A 21,753-nucleotide genomic window follows, 5' to 3' on the forward strand; every position below is an offset into this window, starting at 1 on the left:
CGAGAAAGAATCTCTTTTTAATAAAAACTTTTATGGTATGTCCATTCAGCTGCCATGTCACATGAGCTAAGTAGCTGGATTTGTGACATTCAGAAAGCGAAGAAATCATGAACAAAAGTGTAAAGAAAAGAATATGTCTGAAAACTAAACTCTTGAGCTTTCAGTCTTGCCAGTGGATCTTCTAAAACTGCAAGCTGCCTGTATTTGTGTTGTAAACAATCACGCTGTTTGTACCTATCCTCATTTTTAAACTAAACACAACGATGGAGCTCAATTAAAAGCAGATTAACTACATAGCTGTGTATAATTGATTATGGCAGATTTGGCTTGGCTAAATCCACTTAGAGCCTCCCTAAGGAGACATACCATTTTGGCTTCCTCTTGGTGGATAAAAAAAAAAGGGGGCCTCTATAGTATGTCTAGCAGAATTTATGATCTGATCCTAAATTCCTAACTGAGCAGATTATGGTGGGTGGGTAGTCACGTCCCAGGCCTATAACTGGCTTAGTAAAAGGTTTACTTCGGAGTCTCCACCGCCTAGGCTCACAGCAGTGCAGCCGCTTGGAGTAGAACTACTTGGACAAGCGTGGAGGAGCGCGGAGGGACCCAAATTGAACGCATGGCTCCCACCCATGCCCACGCCCACACCGAGGCCGCACAAGCGCAGCGGGTCCCTGCGGCCACCTACACCGACCCCAGGATGCTGAACGCTGATGAAGACTCGCCTTCCTCTCCAGAGGACATCTCTTACGATGATTCCGAGATATTCAATGCCGCAGCCGCTGACGAGGTCACAGCCCATCTGGCCGCTGCAGGTCCTGCAGGGATGGCTGCCGCCGCTGCCGTGGCCACAGGGAGGAGACGGAAAGGGCCTCACGTGTTCGAGCCGAATCCATCCATCCGGAAGAGACAGCGGACCCGCATGCTTCGGAAACTTCGAGCTACCTTGGAGGAGTATACTACTCGGGTGGGACAGCAAGCCGTGGTCCTCTGCGTCTCGCCCTCCCAGCCCAGCCCGGTCTTCAAAGTGTTTGGCGCCGCGCCCTTGGAGCGCGTGGTGCGCAGGTACCAGAGCGCGATCCTGGGGGACCTGGAGTGCGCCCTGGCCCAGCGCGCCCCGGGGCCGCCCGAGGGGACCCTGGAGCTGCCGCCTCTCACCGTGGACGGAATCCCAGTGTCCGTGGATAAAATGACCCAAGCCCAGCTCCGGGCATTCATCCCAGAGATGCTCAAGTCCTCCACGGGCCGGGGGAAACCAGGTTGGGGCAAAGAAAGCTGCAAGCCCGTCTGGTGGCCTGAGGATATCCCGTGGGCGAGTGTCCGGAGGGATGTCCGCACGGAGGAGCAGAAGCAGAGGGTTTCTTGGACCCAAGCGCTCCGCACCATAGTTAAAAACTGTTATACACAGCACGGGCGGGAGGACTTTCTGCACGCTTTTGGAGATCAGCAACCACAGGCACAGGCCACGAGCACACACGGGATAGCCCATCTTGTTCCATCCCAGACGGCCGTCCAGACCTTTCAGAACCCTGACGGCACTGTCTCCCTTATCCAGGTTGGCACAGGGGCAACGGTAGCCACATTGGCTGATGCTTCGGAATTGCCAGCCACGGTCACTGTTGCCCAGATGAATGATGCTGCTGCGGCAGATGGAGAGGTGGGACAAAACTGGGCCACGTTACAAGGAGGTGAGATGGCCATCCGGGCGACGCAAGCTTCAGAGGCCACACAGGCAGCGGCACCCTTGGCAGCTGCCGCAGCTGCAGCTTCTCAGGAGATGCAACAGGGAGCTACCGTCACCATGGCGCACAACAGTGAAGCAACCGCCCATGCCATAGCCGCATCAGCCGAACCCACCCTGCGAAGGGGGGGACACATCGTCCTGTCTGTGGAAACCGCAGCAGCCGTTGCAGGACTCACTGGAGCCCAAAACACTAATGGACTGGTCCAGATCCCCGAGAGCATGTACCAAACTCTGGTAACCAGCCTCACCCAAGGCAACTGGCCGGTGCAGGTGGTCATGGCCCCTGGGACCGCAGTCAGCATGGACGGCCAGGCGGTGGAAGTGATGACGTTGGAACAGTGACATGACATGCAGCCATACCATAGCATTGTTTTCTAGGCTACTTCAGACATTGTTACACATTGCAGAGGTGCCGTCAAACGAAGTTAAGTCCCTCAACTTTGGAAGAAAAGGATTGCTAATCCTTTTTTAAAAGAGGAAGAAAGGCAGAGAATTTTGGAATTGCATTTTTTAAAGCATCACTCTTGATTTTCTGGGATTCGTGGGATAAGATACTGCGTTGTTAGTTTCACTGCCCCTAAAGAGCCAAATTGTGGCAGGACTTCTTTCTGCGAAAATGTGTGTATACTTGTGTGTATATGCAAATGTGAATATATGTATATGTGTACAGATGGATATAAACATTTATATATCTTTATAGTATATATGTGTACATATCTACACTAATAAAAGTGAAAGATGCAAATTGACCTGACGGTACCTTCATGACACCACCAGCCAATCGGGAATGAATATGCAAATTAACCAAAAGATGGTGGGTTAATTTGCATACACAAGCTCCCAGTGGGGGTGGGGTGGGGAGTGGGAGTGGGATGCTTGTGTCGTTGCCATGGTGATAATGCAGGCATTTTGCACTGCCCCAGCTGCTCCGGACCTCTAGGCAGCATGGGAAGGCAGATAGGTGGCCCTAGAACAAAGGCTGTGCCAACAGCCAGTGTAAGGAAGGCCCATTCTGCATGAATCTTTATGCATCAGGTGTCTAGTATATACAATATATATGAAACCTGAATGGAATTATCTGTATGAAGTTAAGGTGGGCTGTGGAAAAAAAAATAATTCACCCAGTTTAGTGGGTGTAGAGCAGTGTTTTTCAACCTTTTTTGGGCAAAGGCACACTTGTTTCATGAAAAAAATCACGAGACACACCACCATTAGAAAATGTGAAAAAATTTAACTCTGTGCCTATATTGACTATATATAAAGTAATTCTCTTGAATAGGAATCAAATAAACACAAAGAAAGTATTTTATAATTACTTTATTATGAAATATTAAGTAAACAAAATAGTGAAAAATTATAAAATTCTTGTTTTGTCTGCACCTACGACACACCAGGCAACATCTCGCGGAACACTAGTGTGCCGCGGAACAGCGGTTGAAAAACGCTGGTGTAGGGTATGTGGCCAGACACAGTAACTGATTTTTATTGATACCATGGTCATGGATTGAGCTACTGACAAATAGGTGGAGGTGACTGTGGTCTACACCAAAGCTGCCTCCTGGTGGCCACCCAGACCTCTGCCTGCTGGACTCCTCTGAGAAAGGAAGTTCCAGAACTGGTGGGGTACAGAAATTGTGCTTGCAAGGTCCAGGGGCCCCATGGTCTGGCAGCTGAGACGCTCCTCGGGCTGGCCCAGGTGCTGACCTTGCCACAGGCAGGTGAATGTCCTTAAAGCTCCAGGCAGGGACAAGAAGCTTTTCCTCAACCTCCCATCACCCCTTCCCAGGAAACCTCTTGATTTTATGAGTGCTAAATATGGCTTTGGTTTTAAGGTCAGTCCTAAATTGGTCATGTATGTGAACTGAAGGTAACAGAAATATTAAGGGTTTGAGGAGTATGGGCATGGTGAGTTTGTGGTGTGTGTGTAGGGGGAGAGAATGGGAGAGGGAGTGGGAGAAGTTTGGAAGGGAAAGGAAGTAGGGAGAGGAAAACTCAAAAGACCAGGGTTCACCAGTGAAAGCAATTTTCTACTTCCTCTAACTCTGTAGCTTCACAGAGAGGAGATTGGAGCTGACAGGGCACCTGCTCAGGCCATCACACTGGGCTGGGGGCATAAGAAGAGAAAAAGGATTGGGGTGTTTCCTGAGCTCTGAGGTCAGGCCCTCTCAGAAGGGACCTCGCATCCTAGTGGGCCCAGGCCCCGCACAGCTGCCTCCTCATGAGTGACCCTGGGTCTGGGCTTCTCTGTAACTCTTCAAGTCTGGGATTTCTCAGCTGCAAGTCCTGGGTATCCAGTGGCTAAATTCATCTGACTTTTCCACAGGCCAAATCTCCGCTGCTTGAGCACAGGGACAACTCTTCCCCTTTCCTCTGGGCCTCCCATGTGTGATAAAGTATTTAATGTTTGTTTTTTTTTTTTTTTTTTTTTTTTTTTAATGCAACAGTAACAGATTATTCATGTCTTGCTCAGCCTTTAAGGAAAGTTTAAGATTCTTATACAGTATTTGCTTGTTTTATATAAAACTAGATGCCTGATGCAGATTCATGCACCGATGGGATCTCTCGGCCTGGCCTGTGGGATCGGACTGAAAGCGGCTCTCCAACATTCCCCGGATTACAAGAGGGTGCAGGCCAGGCCAAGGGACCCCACCAGTGCATGATCAGGGCCCAGGAGGGATGGTGGGATGGCTCCAGGATGTATCTGGCTTGTCTTGCCCAGTCCTGATCTGCCAGACCCCAGCAGCAAGCTAACCCACCAGAGCATCTGTCCCCTCAGGGTCTGTGTACATCATAGGGACTGGTTGAATGAATGGTCCCACACTTAGCATATTAGGCTTTTATTATATAGGACGAGAGCCTTGATGCATGAAAATTCTTGAACTGGAAGGGGGTCCCTCTGCCAGGACTACTCCTTCTCACAGTCTGGGGCAGGAGGCGACCTGGTGATCAGGGTAAGGCGTTGCCCTATCATACTTCTGCTGCTGCCACTGCCAGCAGCACAAGCCTTGGCCAGACCTGGTTACCTGAGCCTCTGGAGGCTCTGGGTGGCTGGGAAGCCACCATCTGAGGCTTGTCTGTGTCTTGGGCCGGCTCTGGGTGGCTGGAGGACTGGAGGACTCTGGAGGCAGGCACGTGGAGCTGAGGGGACTGGGTGCCACCATCTTGTGCTGTGGGCACCATCATCTTTGAAGGCGTGACAGTCAATTAGCATATTCCCTCCTTATTGGCTGTGGGCACCTCCATCTTTGAGGGTGGGGCAGTCAATTACCATATTCCCTCTTTATTAGATAGGATTATCCCAGGTTAAAACAAATAAAAGGTTTATCTTTGCCTTAAGCAAGCCCTGTCCATTGTTTTTTGTGCATCTAGGTTAGCACGCCTTTAAAATGCCTCCTTTTAAGACCCCTGGGAAGTATAACCACTCTCAACAGAGCACATAATCTTGTTAAATGTTCTGTTATTTAATCCCCACCTTGCCTTGCTTTCTACTATCTTCATGTAACCTTTGAAACATTCCTCTCTCCCCCCTCCTTAATTCCAAATGTATTAAAAAAACTACAAAACTGTCCTCATCTGGAGCATTTGAGATCTTGCTTCTTGGTATTGTCATCATTTGGCTCAACTAAATTTTATCAAAACTCTCTACAGGTTTGGACATTTCTTACATCAACATACTGCTCTAAGATATAGTGGGTCATAGATTTTAGGCAGAGTACTAATTAATCATGTAATAAATGAAACATTTCAATTCTTTAAATATGGTGCATGTGAGCAGATGAGATGGTAAATGACTTTGCCCTTAAATCCAAAGCCAACTCATTTCCCCACTTGTGCTCCCTTGTGTATTTGTCTATTGTTTTTCTTTTATTCCCGATATCAGGAGGCTTCACCTGATATCAGAATCACACTTTCCGGACATGTAGCTCTTACTTAAGGTGGACGCTTCTTAGAAAATACCTAAGGGTGCTTCAATTCCTGATTTTGATTGATTATGATGAAGGTGGTAGGCATACCAGGAAGTTTGGTAAACGTATTTAGTGGTATTTTATTAACTGGCTGCTTTGCTATGACTCTTGCACTAAGCACTTGGTAAATATTTTCTGTTTTTTGGTCTGTTTTTATTTTACTGATGATTTGTAAATATAGGAACATATTTTGACTTGTGAAAATTCAGCAAAGAAGTTGACCAAGTGGGTAATGCCACTGAAGAAACTTTGTGAGAAACATTGTAATAAGAGGAGGAAACCTTTCTTTATAGGTGTCACTGAATTCAGAGAAAATACTTTAAAAACTCACAGATTCAAAAGAGTTAAATTTATTTTTATTTTAAAGAGGAAAACTTTCTACAAAATCATCTTTTGGAACCAGAGTAGGAAAGAGAGAAAGTTGGGAATTATATAGGAGGACAAGGTGAGGAGACATCGGGAGGATCAGAGCTGACATTACCCATACCCATTGCTCTTTGCTCAGAATCCTTCTTCCTTGTTGATTAATGTGGATTCTTATTCTAATTGTTCTGTAGAAGATAAAAAGAATTCCCCTAAACCAGTGGTCAGCAAACTCATTGGTCAACAGAGCCAAATATCAACAGGACAAAGATTGAAATTTCTTTGGAGAGCCAAATTTTTTAAGCTAAACTTCTTCTAACACCACTTCTTCAAAATAGACTCACCCAGGCCATGGTATTCTGTGGAAGAGCCACACTCAAGGGGCCCAAGAGCTGCATGTGGCTCACGGAAACTTTCACGGTCTTAACCGATTCTGAAAGTTTCTCCTATTAATAATAAAGTTGGTGAAGTTTAAATTTTTTATTTTTGAATGAAAGTGACTGTTCTTTTCTATCCTTATAATTTATTCATTCTTTTAGTACACACTTATGGGGCTGGTCACCAGACAAAGAAATAAGGCTATAACGATGAAGTAGGCCCATAATTTGCCTTTACAAAGCTTAAAGCAATAGGTGGTGCAGCAATAGTCTGAGGATGTTTTTGATATATCCCAATATATACTTGATAGAGGATGAGAAACCCTGGCTTAAATAAACTTTATATATATATTTAAGCCAGGGTTTCTCATCCTCTATCAAATCTTGATAATGTTTCAGTGCATGTGGGGATAATCTTTATGAAATTTACGATGAAAATAGTAAAATACAGAGTAGTATGGGAGAAAAATCAAGATTTAATTTGGATAAAATTCAATACTTAATTTCATTAAGATATACAAAATCATTTGAAAAAATTTTGGTAAGACTTTAAAATTATGACATTGATGACAAATTATCTGCAAAGGTATCAGACAATGCTTTTAAAAAGTATTTTTCCATTTAAAAATTTATGCCAGTTAAAATTATTATCTAAAAGTCTAAAATCTTTTAATTTTATTTCAGTGACAGATATAATTTTAAAATATCTTGTAATAATATAAATATATATAGAATATAACCAGACGTTTTAATATCAAGTATTTAAAATAATAAAGTTGTAATTGATAGAAATGCCTAGGTAGTTAGAGTGGTCACCCTGTAACTCACTTATACACAACTACAAGGTAAGTAATACCAAAGAGAAGCAAGAGAGTTAGGGATTGGGCTACTACTTGGAAGTGTGCTTGCCAGCCTCTCTCTTAATTTATCAGCCTACCCTTTGCCATTGTACAGTGGGTTCCATGTATATTCCATGGAACGTTAACTCCATGGATGCATTAGCCTGGAATGTGACCTCTTTCAATAGCTCCTTGGGACGAATGTCCATAATGGGCAGCAGTGTGCCACTGGCTAGCAAAGTAGATGTTTATGTAATACTAAAAGCCTGGTGCATGAAATTCATGTATGGTGGGAGGGGCGTCCCTCAGCCTGCCTGCACCCTCTTCAATCCGGGACATTTGGGACATCCCTCTCGCAATCTGGGACCGCTGACTCCTAACCACTTGCCTCCCTGCCTGTCTAATTGCCCCTAATCTCTCTGTTTGCCTGATTACCCCTAACCAACTCTGCCTGCCTGCCTGATCACCCCTAACTGCTCCCCTGCCAGCCTGATCACCCCTAACTGCTCCCCTGCTTGCCTTATCAACCCTAACTGCTCTCTTTCTGGCTTGATTGCCCCTAAATGCCTCTGCCTCAGTCCCTGCACCTGGGACCCTGGCCTCCCTCCTCTGCAACCTACAGGTGCCCAGAACTGGGGGAGGCTTTGCCTGGGCTGGCCATGGGTGCCTGGGGCTGGGGGCGGCTTCGCCCAGGCCTGGCTTCATCAGGAAGGATGTCTGGAAGGTCATCTGGAAGACGTCTGGTCTAATTAGCTTATTGTTTTATTTTTTATTTTTATTAGTATAGATAGCATACTTGGGTTGTGTGTAGCATTTCATGATAGAACAATTAATGGCTGGATGTTACTCTGGTTTTTGCTATCCATGGGGATCATGGAGCATACCATCCACTCTATTGAAGCAAACTTTGGCAGCTTCTCTAGAGCACAGATGAATCAAAATATAATGGAATTACATCCTTTAACTCAGCAGCTAGAAAGGAACAGTTTAACACTGTCACCACAATTTAATGACAGCTTCTGGGGGACATTAAATAGTGACTTAATCTTGGTGGATTAAGCTGTATAATATCTCAAAACTGGTGAACTAATGCATAAAGTTGGAATTTGGTCATAATACAGGGAACAAGCTACAGTAGGAATCCATTGATAGTAATTATACTGGAAATTCTATTGATCCACTTCATAAGCAGAGAGTTAGTTGATGGTTCTAATATAAAAAATAATCACTTTTTTTTGAGTGTTTTCTAATGATATGAAAGAACTGAAGTACAGAGAAGAGGTCAAGGAACATGGGCAGTGCAAGGAGACAAGAAAGATAGGATACCCCAGAACACTTTTGGTCAATTTTGTTAAGATTTTCATCAATTCTTTCTTCAGGAGACAATTGGAAATTTATGTTGGAGCCTCACCCTAACTGAAGTTTCATTTTAGCATGTACATATAATTATGTTCAAGTTATCAATTAATTAGAATTAATTCAATCCTATAGCCTTAGTGATTATTCATAATTCCCTTTATTTTCTTCATGAAGCTGAATGAAAGGTACTTTGATTATTGTGCCTCGAGCTTCCAATCTGGACTAGGCAAACCCTACCTTGAGTATGTGCTTCATAATTCTGATGGTAATTGTGGCCGATCTGCCAAGTTTTGTCCCTTTTCATGGATGTGCTAGCTGAAGTCTGTGTTTGGCACAGAAATTCACAACGATTGGCTTCCCTCAGACAAATACTGTAAGTAACCCACCACAGTGACTAGTTCCTGGATACAGTGCCTTAACTTTGTTTGGGTAGAAATATAAATTTGAGTGCACTTGAGTAAACCACTGATATTTGAAGTATGAGTAGGGCCAATTAGAACAAGGAACAACAGCAAGAGCTGTTGAGCTGTTCAGATACGTTGGCAGAAAAGATTAAAAAAGGAAAGCTTATCTACAAAACTTGATTGTGTGGATAGCCTTCAGAACCATCTCGAGGCTTTGGAGTGATCAGACCGTCACGAGCTTGGCTGTGGTTATAAGATGCTCACTCTTTTTCTTTTATATTCCTGGCTGAGGTTCAGTATTCAGAGAGGTGGTAGGTTAATGTTCCATGCAGCTGTCAGCATCTCTGTGGGCATCTGAGAGAGCACAGGACCTGCATATGGCAGTGAGTCTGACATGGACCCTCCTTTCCACACTAGGGCTTTGGGTGAAATGTTGGCAAGGGCCAGTCTTGGGCCTGTAGCAAGGGCCTGGCTTCGGGAGTGCCTTGACTTCCACCTAGTGGCAATTGCAAGCTGGTCAGCCACCCTTTCCTGGGGAGAGACATTTCAGACTAAAAGCCTTTCCAAATATAGGGCTCAAGATCTTTCTAACTGCTTCATTGAGGGCCAGGCCAATTCTGATTGCTACCAAAAAAGTTTAAGCTCATTGAGAGCAATTTCAGGGAGAAAAAAAAAATGTTAATTTCACAGCAAGTATCATTTTGTATAAGATGTGTGTTTATATATACACACAAAAGTATGAGGTAATTGTTAAATGTTCTCAACAGAGGGAAAATAAAACTTTACTTTTAAAGTTTACTTAAATTAATCTTAAAAAACACTGTTTTTCAATAACTATAAAAAGACAAATATATAGCTAAATGCATTTCTGCTCTCTAGATTAGCTTTATTTAACATTAGAGCATAATAATGCTTTGCCCTGGATTAATTTATGCCATTTTGAATTACTTGCATTCATGTATTTATTATTACTTCACTTGGAAAGTGAGAAAACTACAATATTGATTAATAGGAACTCCTCCTTATCTTTCATTGTGTTTTATTCCCTAAATATAGAGTATATTCTTAAAAAATAATGAATGATAATTCAGTATATTTTTACTTCTGAGAAATTGTTTCAACATTTTTTAAACTTAAAAAAATCCCCAATACTTTCTTTCTTCTTTTGCTTATTACTTAGTAACTACTTAACTGTCCTTAAAGTTTGTCTGCTATTCTATAAGTTAATTCTCCATTTTGACTATAATGATGTATAATAGCATTAAAATATACTAAAACTATTTATGTTTGATTAAATTTTATATCATTAAATTTCATTCAGTATTGCTCATATCAATAAAATGTTATTCTATAAAAATAGCATGATGTGTTTCTAGCTTTAAATTGTGCACTATAAGTGAAGAATATAGAATTGTAAAAATTAAATTCAATTCTTAAGACAACATATATCAAGATGATGGTTAGAACACAGAGTATGGCTTTTAAAAACTGGTGTTTTAAAGTCAGGGCAGCAAGAGTGAGCATCAGTTTTGTGTCAGACAGATTTGCTGCTTTGGGCAGAGAATGTAGCATCTGAGCTTAGTTTTCTCATCTGAAAAAGTGCTTAATAAAATATACACAGCCTCACTTGTGTTGCTACACTTATCTGTTTGTAAAGCACCTCGTAAAATCTTGAGAACATAATCAGCACTAAAAACGGATGATAGCTTCTGTTATGATGATAATGATACATAATAATAGAATTATAGTCTCTAAATAGCTCCTCTCAGATAACCAATAACTGAGTTTAACATTGAAGAAGAACATATTGTTTTAAGTGGCAGTGGCACTTTTAATATTTAAAAATAAATTTATTTAAAATTGTAATTAAAATGAATATTTCTCTGTTTTGTCTTAAAAAATGTGACTAAATGGACACATATATGTGTTTATATTTTTGTAGCAAAAAACCTACTACTTTAAAAATTTATTTTATACTTTCCTCTTTTGCTTTTAGATATTAATTTGTGCACATAAAAATGTGATTTTTTTCAGGAGTAATAAAGAAATATCTATAATATACAAGGACTAAATGACATCATTTTACTGTAGTCAAATATAGAAAATTTTAATTAAATATGGATGCCAAATTAAGTAGCTGAAAATGTCACAATTGGTTAAATTATTAGTCTCAGTAGTATACAAAAATCATTGTTTTATCATTAACTTATGAAAAATTATTTCCCTCCCATGATTTAAAATTCAGTTTTTAAATTAAATTTAATGAAGGGAGGGTGGGAGTAAGGGAGAGAGATCAACCAAAGGACTTGTATTCATGCATATAAGTCTAACCAATGGACACAGACACCAAAGGGGTGAGGGCATGAGTGGGGGAAGATGGGGGAAGAGGAGGATAAGGACACAGATGTAATACCTTAATCAATAAAGAAAAAAAAATAAACTAAAATAAATTTAATTTAATGAAATACGTTCAATCCTAGTTATTCATTGAGAAAAGGCCATTTAGATATGTAAAATTACAAATTATGCCATCATTTCCACTGAGAAGTCTTGTTTTTGCCCTCATTTTATAGTCTTGTGCTTTTTAAAATGTCTCAAATTACTGACATTCCACATAGGTCTCAGCTTTGGCTTGAGCAGGTCTCATGAATTTGAGCTGGAGTCTGGTTACTGATGAAGTAATTCCACACACTCACTGCAGAAATCACAGCAACTTGGTTCTACTTGTTTAAAAACATGTATTTATAAGCTGTCCTCAGACTAGAAAACATGGTGTTTGTTCATTCTCTATTTCAGTCCTTACCCACCTGATGGCCAGCAGAGCCCCCATTTCCGAGGCAGAGTTGGTTATTCAGGGAGCTCTGCCCCTCAGAGGGTGTGCTGTGGTGCTGTTCCCTTCACTCCCTGCCTTTCTCCTTCGTTATGACTATGCAGTACTGTCCATGTAGTCCCTGCATTGCCAGGGGTGGAGGCCCAGAAATCTGTTTACTTCACAGATGTCAGAGAGCAATGGAATCCTTTTTGCTATTGAACTCTTGATCAAATCCAGCTTCACCAATGCTCTCATAGTCAGATATTGAATTTTCAAGCACATATAGAAAAGACCATAATAATAGTAAATCTATGATATAAATGCAATAAAGAAAAATACTCTGGAATTCTAGAATGTGAAGTATTTAGAGAGAAAAAAAGATGCAAGTGGACCATGTCTTTCATTTTATACTAGAGGCCCGGTGCAGAAAGTTTGTGCTCTTGGGAGAGTCCCTCAGCCTGGCCAACACCTTCTTGCAGTACAGGGGCCCTCAGAGGATGTCGGACTGCCCGTTTAGGCCCGCTGCCCCCAGAATATATGCATATATATTATGATTTGTATGTATTCAATCACCATATTTATGTAATCATATTATCTATTTCTATCTATATCTATATGCACATATAATGAATTTTATTGACTTTATAGGCTTAAAATAAGACTCTGCTTGTGCTAAATTTATACTGTCATCAATAAATAAGACACAAAATGAATAGTTTGGTTGGTTTTGATCTTTTAAAATCATAAATCAGAGATATTCTAAGTTATCTTCCAGCTTAGTTTAATGGTAATGATATAGTCATAAATCTGTCTAACTCCTTCCATTTCATGAATTATATTTTACATGTAAATATTTAGCAAACATTGACTTTTTCTATACAAAAGAAATGAGAAAGTTTTATTATATTTTCCTTATGTAATACATCAAATCCTATAAAAACTCCTTGTAAAGCTTAATAGCTCAGCATAAGAAAAATATATTTATCTTTCTAAGTGACATATTTATTTATTGATACATTCAGATTTCTAGGGAGTCTATTTCTAATAGCAGTTTTCTTTGCAGGAATAGCACATATGGAGAAAAGAACAGAAGAATAGAAAACTTGCACATCTTGTTAGCAAGCAATGAGCTTCTGGTGTCCTTTTCACTTCCCCAGTGCTAATTAGAATGAATCTAATTAAACTAAGTTAAGTTAATAAAAAAATCTATCATTTACTACGTAAGAGGTATTAGATGGCTCCACCCAGCTCTGTCAAGGACCCTTCTCGAGGACTCTGCTCAGTCCTGGAATCACACTTTGAAGAATATGTCAGCCTGGCCTGTGTGGCTCAGCTGGTTGGGCGTCATCCTGTGGATCAAAGGTTGCCACTGGTTGGATTCCTGATGAGGGCACATGCCCTGTTTGCAGGCTTGATTCCCAGTAGGGGCCATGTAGGAGGTAGTTGATAGATGTCTCTCTCTCTCTCTCTCTCTCTCTCTCTCTCTCTCCCCTTCCTCTCTCTAAAAACCAATAAAAATCTTACAAAAAAGAATAGGTCAAATTATACTTCTTGAGGAATGAACCAGGAAGACAAGGGTTTTAAAATCATTCCATATAGAAAGAGTGAACAGACCTGTGAAGACTTAAGAGAAAGAAAAGCTCAGGGCAATGGCTGGGAATAATCTGCAAGTATCTCAGAGCTTTCCTGGAAGGAAGTTTATTCCATATCCCCCAGAAAATGGACATATCCCCTAGATGAGACTATACTGGAAGGATTTTTGTCTAAACATAAAGATGAATTTCCTATGGTCCGATAGCAATAGCGAGGGGTTTGTGCAATGCCTGGACAACCCCTTGATAAGGGTGGCTCTGTCATTAGAGGTGGTTGGATTTAATTCTCTCTAATGCTCTTTCCAAACCCAAGGTTCTATGATTCTTTTCAACCTTGTGTCGATTTGTTTTTGAAGAGCTGAGGCTGGGAGCAGCTGTAGTTTTCATATTTTTAAAAAGAGTTACACACTTAGACTATAGCAATTCCAATCTGTGGACATGAGGAGAATATTTAAGATTTCACATTAGATGTGATTCCTGTTGTTGAATGAATGTTTTACTTATGTAATTTTGATATTGAAATGTCTTCATGGAGGCCATTAGAATGTGTTCATAAAATTTTATTTGAAATTTTAATGATAAAATTTATGGCCAGTGATGGATTTGTATTCTTAACTGTGTAAATATTTGTGATTGGTTGTCTAAACCATTCTATATTTCTGTCCTGGGTGTGAAGAGTAGTTCTTTGGCGGGTTCTCTGTTTTTCTTTTGTACCTCCATCCAGGATTTGCTTGGCTTTAATGAGAAACACGTTTAATGAGTAAATGAGAGATCTGAAAGCTAGTTTATCTGGGGATGTGTCTCATTCCTTGAGATAAGAAGCCAATGCCTTGTATAGGAGTTTAAAGATTAAAAAGTCAGGATTTAAAGATATAGTGGATTAGTTGCACCATCTAACTTAGGGGTGTCGAACTCAATCAGAGAAGGGGCCAAAATCTAAAATCCAGCCTAAATCGCGGGCCGAATGGTTTACTGAACAGTCATAAGCTGTCATGGTGATGGAAACGCAGCGGAGTGCAGTGATGACAGCGCGGTGCGGGCCACATTGCAAGGCCTGGCGGGACGGATTTGGCCCGCGGGCCTTGTGTTTGACACATGTGATCTAACTCCTTCTGGGTTTGTGGTATGTTCACTTTCCCTGACTTTAGTGATGCGTGTGGGAAGGAGAAATGGAGAAAGAAATGAATGCTATTTACCAGAGAGAAAAGGGTATATCTTGCTTAAGTCGTCTCTGTTTTGCAAATCAAACTTGTAGCATAACCTTGCAAATGTTGTGTTTAAGAACTTAATTCTAATGAGAGATTTGAGAAATTGGAAGATGAGAAAAATGTACTGTACAGCAGTTGCTTCCAAAATTAGAAATGAACTATAGAAGTCCTTTCTCCCTTAGCCTTCCTTCTTAAGAATTAACCTCAGGGAATAGCTATGGAGCTAATGTTCTCTCGTTGCATAGATGTGTTTGAGCAATAATCTGATCTGTAAAGAAGTATAGTGCATGAGGGGAAATTGTGAAATATTGTGTCATATTCAATAAATGTGCTCAATCTAACATTTTTCATCCTAATGCAGAATGAATGAGAAGAAGACAATCAGCAGTGGAGGAACTCGGGAACGTGAGAATAGACGCCTTTATAACTGAGCTCCACATTCTATGAAAGGCCTGAAGATGGTGCTCTTTGCAAAGTTTTCATGCAGAGTATGAAGCCAGCATCTGGCTACTGGGGCTTGTTTACAGACTTTTAAAATTTACAATGTCCCCTAGATGTTGTTTTATAATCCCTTAAAATGTCAACTTAGGACTGTGTTTTTGGTTTTTTTTAATTAAAAAAATATATATGTTATTGATTTTGTACAGAGAGGAAGGGAGAGAGATAGAGAGTTAGAAACATCGATGAGAGAGCCATTGATCAGCTGCCTCTTGCACACCCCCTACTGGGGATGTGCCTGCAACCAAGGTACATGCCCTTGACTGGAATCGAACCTGGGATCTTTCAGTCCCCCAGCCGACACTCTATCCATTGAGCCAAGCTGGTTTCGGCAGGACTGTGTTTTAAAATGCCAAAGAAATAAGGAAACAATACATAAAAGCTATGATTTTTGGGGTCATATTTCTGAAAATAGGAACCCACAACAGTTCTGATTTTGTTTTCCTCTAAGACTTCCATGACCTCAATTTTAGTCAGAGTGGTCATAGTTCATTATGAAACACCCATGGTGGACACCTTCCATTAATTGTGCTTGATACATTCTTTTCCATGGCTATCATGTTCCTCTGACCTATTTATTTCCTTTTAGATGGGAGACACCTCATACAGGAACACACACATTTATCTTTTAGATATACCTTAGCAACATTTTAGAGCTGTTTTGTGACCCCCAAAAATATTTTCTGTGGCAATCTGTTATCTAGTTTTACTTTTTAAAACAATGAGTGTCCAGATCTCATGCTTTCCCCATCAAATATTTTTTGAAAAGAATTTACTGTGACTCACTTTTCTTAATCCACGCTTTAAATCTTTTATATTTTCTTATTTTTTCACATTTACATATGCATGTTCTATTAACCTAGAATCATTACACAAATGGAGCTTAGTATTTATATAGGATTTTAGAATGGATGGGAATATATTCACTTTTTAAAAAAAAAATCTTGCTTAGTATTTAGGATTCAGGGGAACTCTGTTTAAAAGACAGTTGTTTTCAATATTTTGTTTCCTTTGTGTTTTAGTAAAACTGCATGCTGAGAATTGCTTGATATAACTTAATTAATTATAATCATATCTGATGAATAAAGGCAATATTTTTTAATTCTAAAGTTTTAGATTACCAATTTTAAAATCATTCTACTAAACCATAGGTGAGTTAGTATCTTAAGTGAGTAAAACATTCTGTTATATCTATTCCTTAATTCATTGTTATGTGAATTAATTAAGATATTTAATCAAGCCTCACAGATGAAATGCTAAGAATATATCTTGCTAACCTTTCTGGTTTTGAGCAAGCTACTTGCTCATTTCTTTTAAAAAATGTAAATTATAAGGGCACTGTACAAATACTAGAAAATATCATCTATACTCCATTTAATTACTTAACTGAAATCCTAGAGCTTTACTGTCTGAAAACAAAAACTAAAATGGATACAGATCTCTGGAGGCATATTTTGACGTTGTGATAACCATCACTTTGCTATATTTGCTTATATGTTTTTAACTAAATATATACACATCACATACATACAATACATATGTACTAGGATGACATTCTTAAAAAATTTAAGAACAATTAATATCTCATTATAGTTTAGTGAAAAAAAAATGTTAAAAATACTCCATTACTGGCAGTGACTAATAAACATACAACAAATGTTTGCATATTGTAAGGTGCCTATTTTTAAATATGAAATTTTTAGATTGATGGTGTTATTGGAGGAAGACCGGGACCAGGGTGGGTCTGCCCAACATAGTCTTGAAATGGGATTCTTCTGCAGTACTGCAGGAAAGGAACTTTAAAGTCCCATGTAGGAAGATTTTAAGCCGCAGGGGCAATATTTATTAGAGTGAAAGGAGATAGTATGCCCTCGGAGAGGCGGAGGGGGGGCAGGCTATGGTAGCAGCTCCGTGGACAGAAGCAACGGAGTGTCCTCTGCTGCTGCTTGCTGTTGCCCTGGTTGCAAGTTTGGTGGGAAACCTTAGAATTTAGGAGAAAAAAGGCAAAAAAGTACGTGCCGAGAGAAGGGCATGGGCATGCTCAAGGAGGGCACGTGCTGGGTTCTTTGTTTAGCGTCCATATATTCCCTTGGATTTGGAAAGAGCAGACTTTCATTCAAACAACCCAGTCTCTTTCTTAGCTCTATCAGGGCTGTGCCTGGGTCCTTCCTCCAGCCAGTCTCTTTCCAATCTGATACTTTCCCAGGCCAGTGCCCTCCTCCTTTTATGGTCAGCATTTGGCTCCTTCTGTGCATGCCTTATGCTTCTGCTGTGTCATTCAGCTTCTACTGAGCATGTGCTCAATAAAAGGAATCCCTCTGCACTGTCTTGGCTTCTACCATGCATGTGCTCAGTGAAAGAAATTTCCCTTGGCCATTTCCTCCCTCCCCACCCCATTAATCTGGTAGAACAGTGCAGGCTGTTCCCTGGGGTGACCGAAAAGTGTCTTTCCTGCTCTTTGGATGCCCCTAGTGACTGTGAAACTGTTCTTTCCTTGTTAATCCGGAATAACCAGATGTCTGGTTTCAGTTGCTCCCTTTTTGTGAATGTCTCGCTAACTGCCTACTGTAATAACAGTTTTAAACGGCCATTTAGGAATATTACAATTATTGGTATTTTGTGATATAGAAATTCACTAGATTAATAGTTTTCTTTCTGTTGAGCTGAATCTTTAGGAAAGATCATCAATTCAGCAACTTTTTCTGGAGAAAGATGCAGACATATCAAACATTGATATAGCCCTCGTTGTACTAGTGCTTTCACATAATGAGTCAATCTGGAATTAACATTTTAAGTCCAAATTAAGTCCATTTGTTTTAATTTGACAGGCAGGAAATGTGGACCTCTCTGTAAGATATCCTTCTCTTCCTACTAGCAGGAAGCTTCATAGAAAACTTTGCTGAACTTTCAATCTTTCCCCATCCCCAACCATTCTTGGCTAGGCATCCCTCAATTGCTCCCATGGTACCCTGTACTTAACTATTCCATACAGATTACAACACTGCTGAATTGTTATTGCCTGTTTATTGCTCTCCTCCCTTTCCCCCCAGTAGTTGAAGAGCAAGAATATGTTATGTTAATCCAAAGATGAACCCATAGAATAACACACATTGGCACCCAGTATTGTTAAAAAATACATCAGAATTCTATATCTGGCTGCATATACATAGTTTCAAAACAAGGCCGCAAGTGAGATGATTAGTTTTACAACTACTGTCTCTATGTACTTTCATTTATGTACTTAGATTTAGAAACTTGAATCTTAATTTCTCCTGAAACTAGCAATAGTGTCAGTTTGAAGCTCATTTTATTGGTAATTTGGCTTTTGATAATTTAAAATGCATAGTTGTTTTCTTCTATAACAGCATATTTTTACATTTCCTTGATAGTCTACTTGCAACCTGATGTTTATATTCCTTAAAAGGTAAGTAGCTTGTTGTATTATCAATTTGTCAACATAATATTGTCACGAATAATTATTTTTATAGGAGATTAAAAGAGATACAACGAGTGGCATTGCCATAGTTTATGAATGAGTAGAAATATATTGTAAAACTGCCCATGCTTTCAGTAGTGTGGGTTGGTTTCTCAGCACTGTAATGAAATCATCTGAAATCCATTAAAATCCAGTTGGAACCCATGAAATTCAAAAGACAGAGAAACCATTTAATCCGCATGTGGCATGACAGAGAACAAGAGAATCTTACATGGTGCCAGTGATTAGAATCCCAGCCCAGTAGTCTTCTCAGGTTTGTGGTCTCTTCATCTACTCCTTCCTTTGTAGAAGAGACCCTTGAGATTTAGGTTTAATTCTCACCAGTTTTAACATAATCCCCAAATGCCACGGAAATATGCCCCATCATTGCTAAATTGGTTTCCTCTAACTTAGTCACTTATTTGCATGTTTAAGAGATTATCCAAGGAACCTACAAAGGTGTATCCACCCCCTCTTTCAAAATCTGTTATTCAAGAGCCCTAAAAACATTTACTTCCTTTACCACCTTGCCACATCCTTTTTCAAACCTTTTTTTTTTTTTTTTTTTTGTCTTGGGTTCTGAAGTCAATTATCCTGTTTGAGGCTGGTGAATAAGAACTATTCACAGAGCTTTCACTAACCCAGCAGATTAAGAGTCTCTCTGAGTATTTCCAGTGCTGAAAAACTAGGTTGAATAGAATAATACTTAAGTGAAATTTTTTGAATAAAAATTATATTTTTGTATGCATACCCAGATAACTGTGACCTTAAGTACTATAATATTTTCTCTTTTTAAGATGTTAAACACAAAGTTTTATTATTTTGATGTGATTAGGTAACATAGTTGGAAGCATTAAGAGCAAAGCATGAACCACAAAGACACAAAATGAAAAAGAATAATTTAGGCATTGATTTGAAGAAAAAATGGACTTGCAGAGAATAGGGGGATATAATTAGAATTTTAGTGAGCACTTGTTACTAAATTGAACTATATACCGTTTTACATGAAAAACAAGTCTGGGATTTTAGAGTAATCCAAATCAGAGTTGATTAACAGTGGACTGTTGTCAGCCAAGGAAAAACAGCACAACTAATTAAACAAAACAGAAAGACAAAGAAATCATACAACTCTTTGGGTTCTTTATTTTGCATGTCAGGATGTGAGGAGAAGCAGCCTGTAAGAGGAAATGATGTTGATGGCAACTTGAGGCAATTTGAGCATTTTAGATTGCTGCAGAATTTACCAAGCGACGGGAAGACACACCACAGGCACTCATAATGTCAGGACAACACTTTATTTCAGGAAGCACCGGTGCTGAATGGCCCAGGGGAATTGGATTCCAAATCTGAGCTCCAAATGCGAGGGGGCTTTCCCTTTTATCCCCTTAATTTCTTTGTCTCCCGAATACGGACCAGGCTTCTGGACTTTTCACAGGCTTTGCAGCCCCTGTGGGTTGGAATGGGGGAAGTGAGACTACACCCAAAGGTCTGGCCTGGCTGGCTCCAGTGCCACCAACCCCTTCTGAGTTTTTATGTTTACAACAAAACTGCAAGAAAGGAACAGTGGTTTCTCATACACTCCCCATTCCTACACATGTACAACATCCCCTATCATAATTCTCCACAGAGTGGTACATTTGTCATAACTGATAAACCTACATTCACACATCATCATCACCCAAAGTCCATGCTTTACATTAGGGTTCACTCTTGGTGTTGTACATTCTATGTGTTTGGACAAATGTAAGATGATATGTACCCACCATTATCATGTCATAGCAGAGTATTTTCATTATCCTGAGATTCTTCTGTGCTCCACCTATTTATGTGCCAAGAGCTTCAAAAGTACTGGTATCATTTATACCATTAACAATGAATAAGCATTTCCAGTTGTCAGCACTTGGTGTCAGTGCTCTGGATTTTGGCCATTCTAGTAAGTGTGCAGTGGTCTCTCATTGTTGTTTTATTTGCATTTCCCTGATAACATATGATGTGGAGTGCATTTTTGTACGCTTATATAAATTTTTAACTGCCTCAATTAAATAGAAATAAACTTGGACAAGTACTTCAGATAACTTATTCCAATTGGTTATTTATTTACTAATTTCTTACAGAAGTTAACAACTAACGTGCAATAAGCATTTTAAAAAATAAAGATATCTTTTTGAAGTGAGTCACAGATTTTTTTAGTTGGTATATGTCCCGGGAAATAATAATGAAAATAATTAAAACTTTTCATTCGATATCCAAATATTATTTTACCTATTCTAAGGCTATTAGCACAAATCAATATTTAGCATTCAATTTTATATTTCACACATATAGATATATGATGAAATAACAATTTTCAAATTCTATGGGTTTAACCTATCTTTATAGACTAAGTCATTATCAACCCAGATAATGAGCATAGCACCTCAAAGAAAAATTACCTAATTTCATTCTTCCTCAGCTATAATTACTAAAACAATTATTGTAATATTGAGTCATATTTGATCTTAACATATTTTATATGCCCTGGGTTACATGGAATAATCCAATTCATCTTTTATAACATTAGGTCCCATATTTGAAGAATGATCATATCTCACTTTGATGTTCCTTACTTACTTTAATGATGTATGAATGATTAATTTCAGTACTAAATTTTTTCCTTCTAATTGACTCCACAATGTCAAAATTTCTTATAACATATGATCTGATGAGTACATAACAAAGCAGGATTACTAGTTCCTGATTTGGTCTTCATCTGTACCAATATAATCAAAGTTTGCATTAGACTTTGAAACTACTTTACACTTCTGGAACTTAGTGAACCTACTGTTAATTTATGTTCTTACAATTTCTGTTGTTGTTGTTGATTGTTCTTATCCTGGGTTTTAATTACTTAAGTGTGGAACCTAAATAATGGGATTCACATTCACCAGTCAATAAATGTTTATTGAGCACCTATAAAAATATCACGTTCTGTATAATGTTCTGAAAATACAGTAGTGAATAAATAGTCTCTGCTCTCATGGTGCTTAGAATATCAGAGAAGAGAAACATTACAAGCCTTGAGCATGGAATTATGTTATTTAGTTCAAAGATTAGAAGTGAAGTGGGGAAAGACACTCA

At 39.5% G+C, this 21,753-nt stretch overlaps 1 protein-coding gene and 1 long non-coding RNA gene across 2 annotated transcripts; both read left to right on the plus strand.

Moving 5' to 3' along the window:
- Positions 1–619: 619 nt before the first annotated feature.
- LOC118720486 (nuclear respiratory factor 1-like) lies at positions 620–2,086 on the plus strand. Its single transcript, XM_036440486.2, has 2 exons — positions 620–1,357; positions 1,556–2,086. Exons 1-2 carry the CDS (start codon positions 620–622, stop codon positions 2,084–2,086), a joined length of 1,269 nt encoding a protein of 422 aa, XP_036296379.2.
- A 1,172-nt stretch (positions 2,087–3,258) lies between these two features.
- On the plus strand, positions 3,259–20,557 carry LOC118702669. The gene is made up of 3 exons (XR_004982808.1): positions 3,259–3,550; positions 9,174–9,185; positions 20,547–20,557. It is a non-coding gene; the product is annotated as an uncharacterized LOC118702669 (long non-coding RNA).
- Positions 20,558–21,753: the final 1,196 nt, after the last annotated feature.

Source organism: Pipistrellus kuhlii, unplaced genomic scaffold (genome assembly GCF_014108245.1).
Source record: "Pipistrellus kuhlii isolate mPipKuh1 unplaced genomic scaffold, mPipKuh1.p scaffold_m20_p_1, whole genome shotgun sequence".
Taxonomy (NCBI): Eukaryota; Metazoa; Chordata; class Mammalia; order Chiroptera; family Vespertilionidae; genus Pipistrellus; species Pipistrellus kuhlii.

What these genes read in the sequence shown, in the direction of transcription:
- LOC118720486 (XM_036440486.2), top strand. Translation starts at nt 620, where the DNA reads ATGGCTCCCACCCATGCCCACGCCCACACCGAGGCCGCACAAGCGCAG. An exon ending in CGGAGGAGCAGAAGCAGAGG is followed by an intron (nt 1,358 to 1,555) that starts GTTTCTTGGACC and finishes TCCCTTATCCAG; the next exon opens with GTTGGCACAGGGGCAACGGT.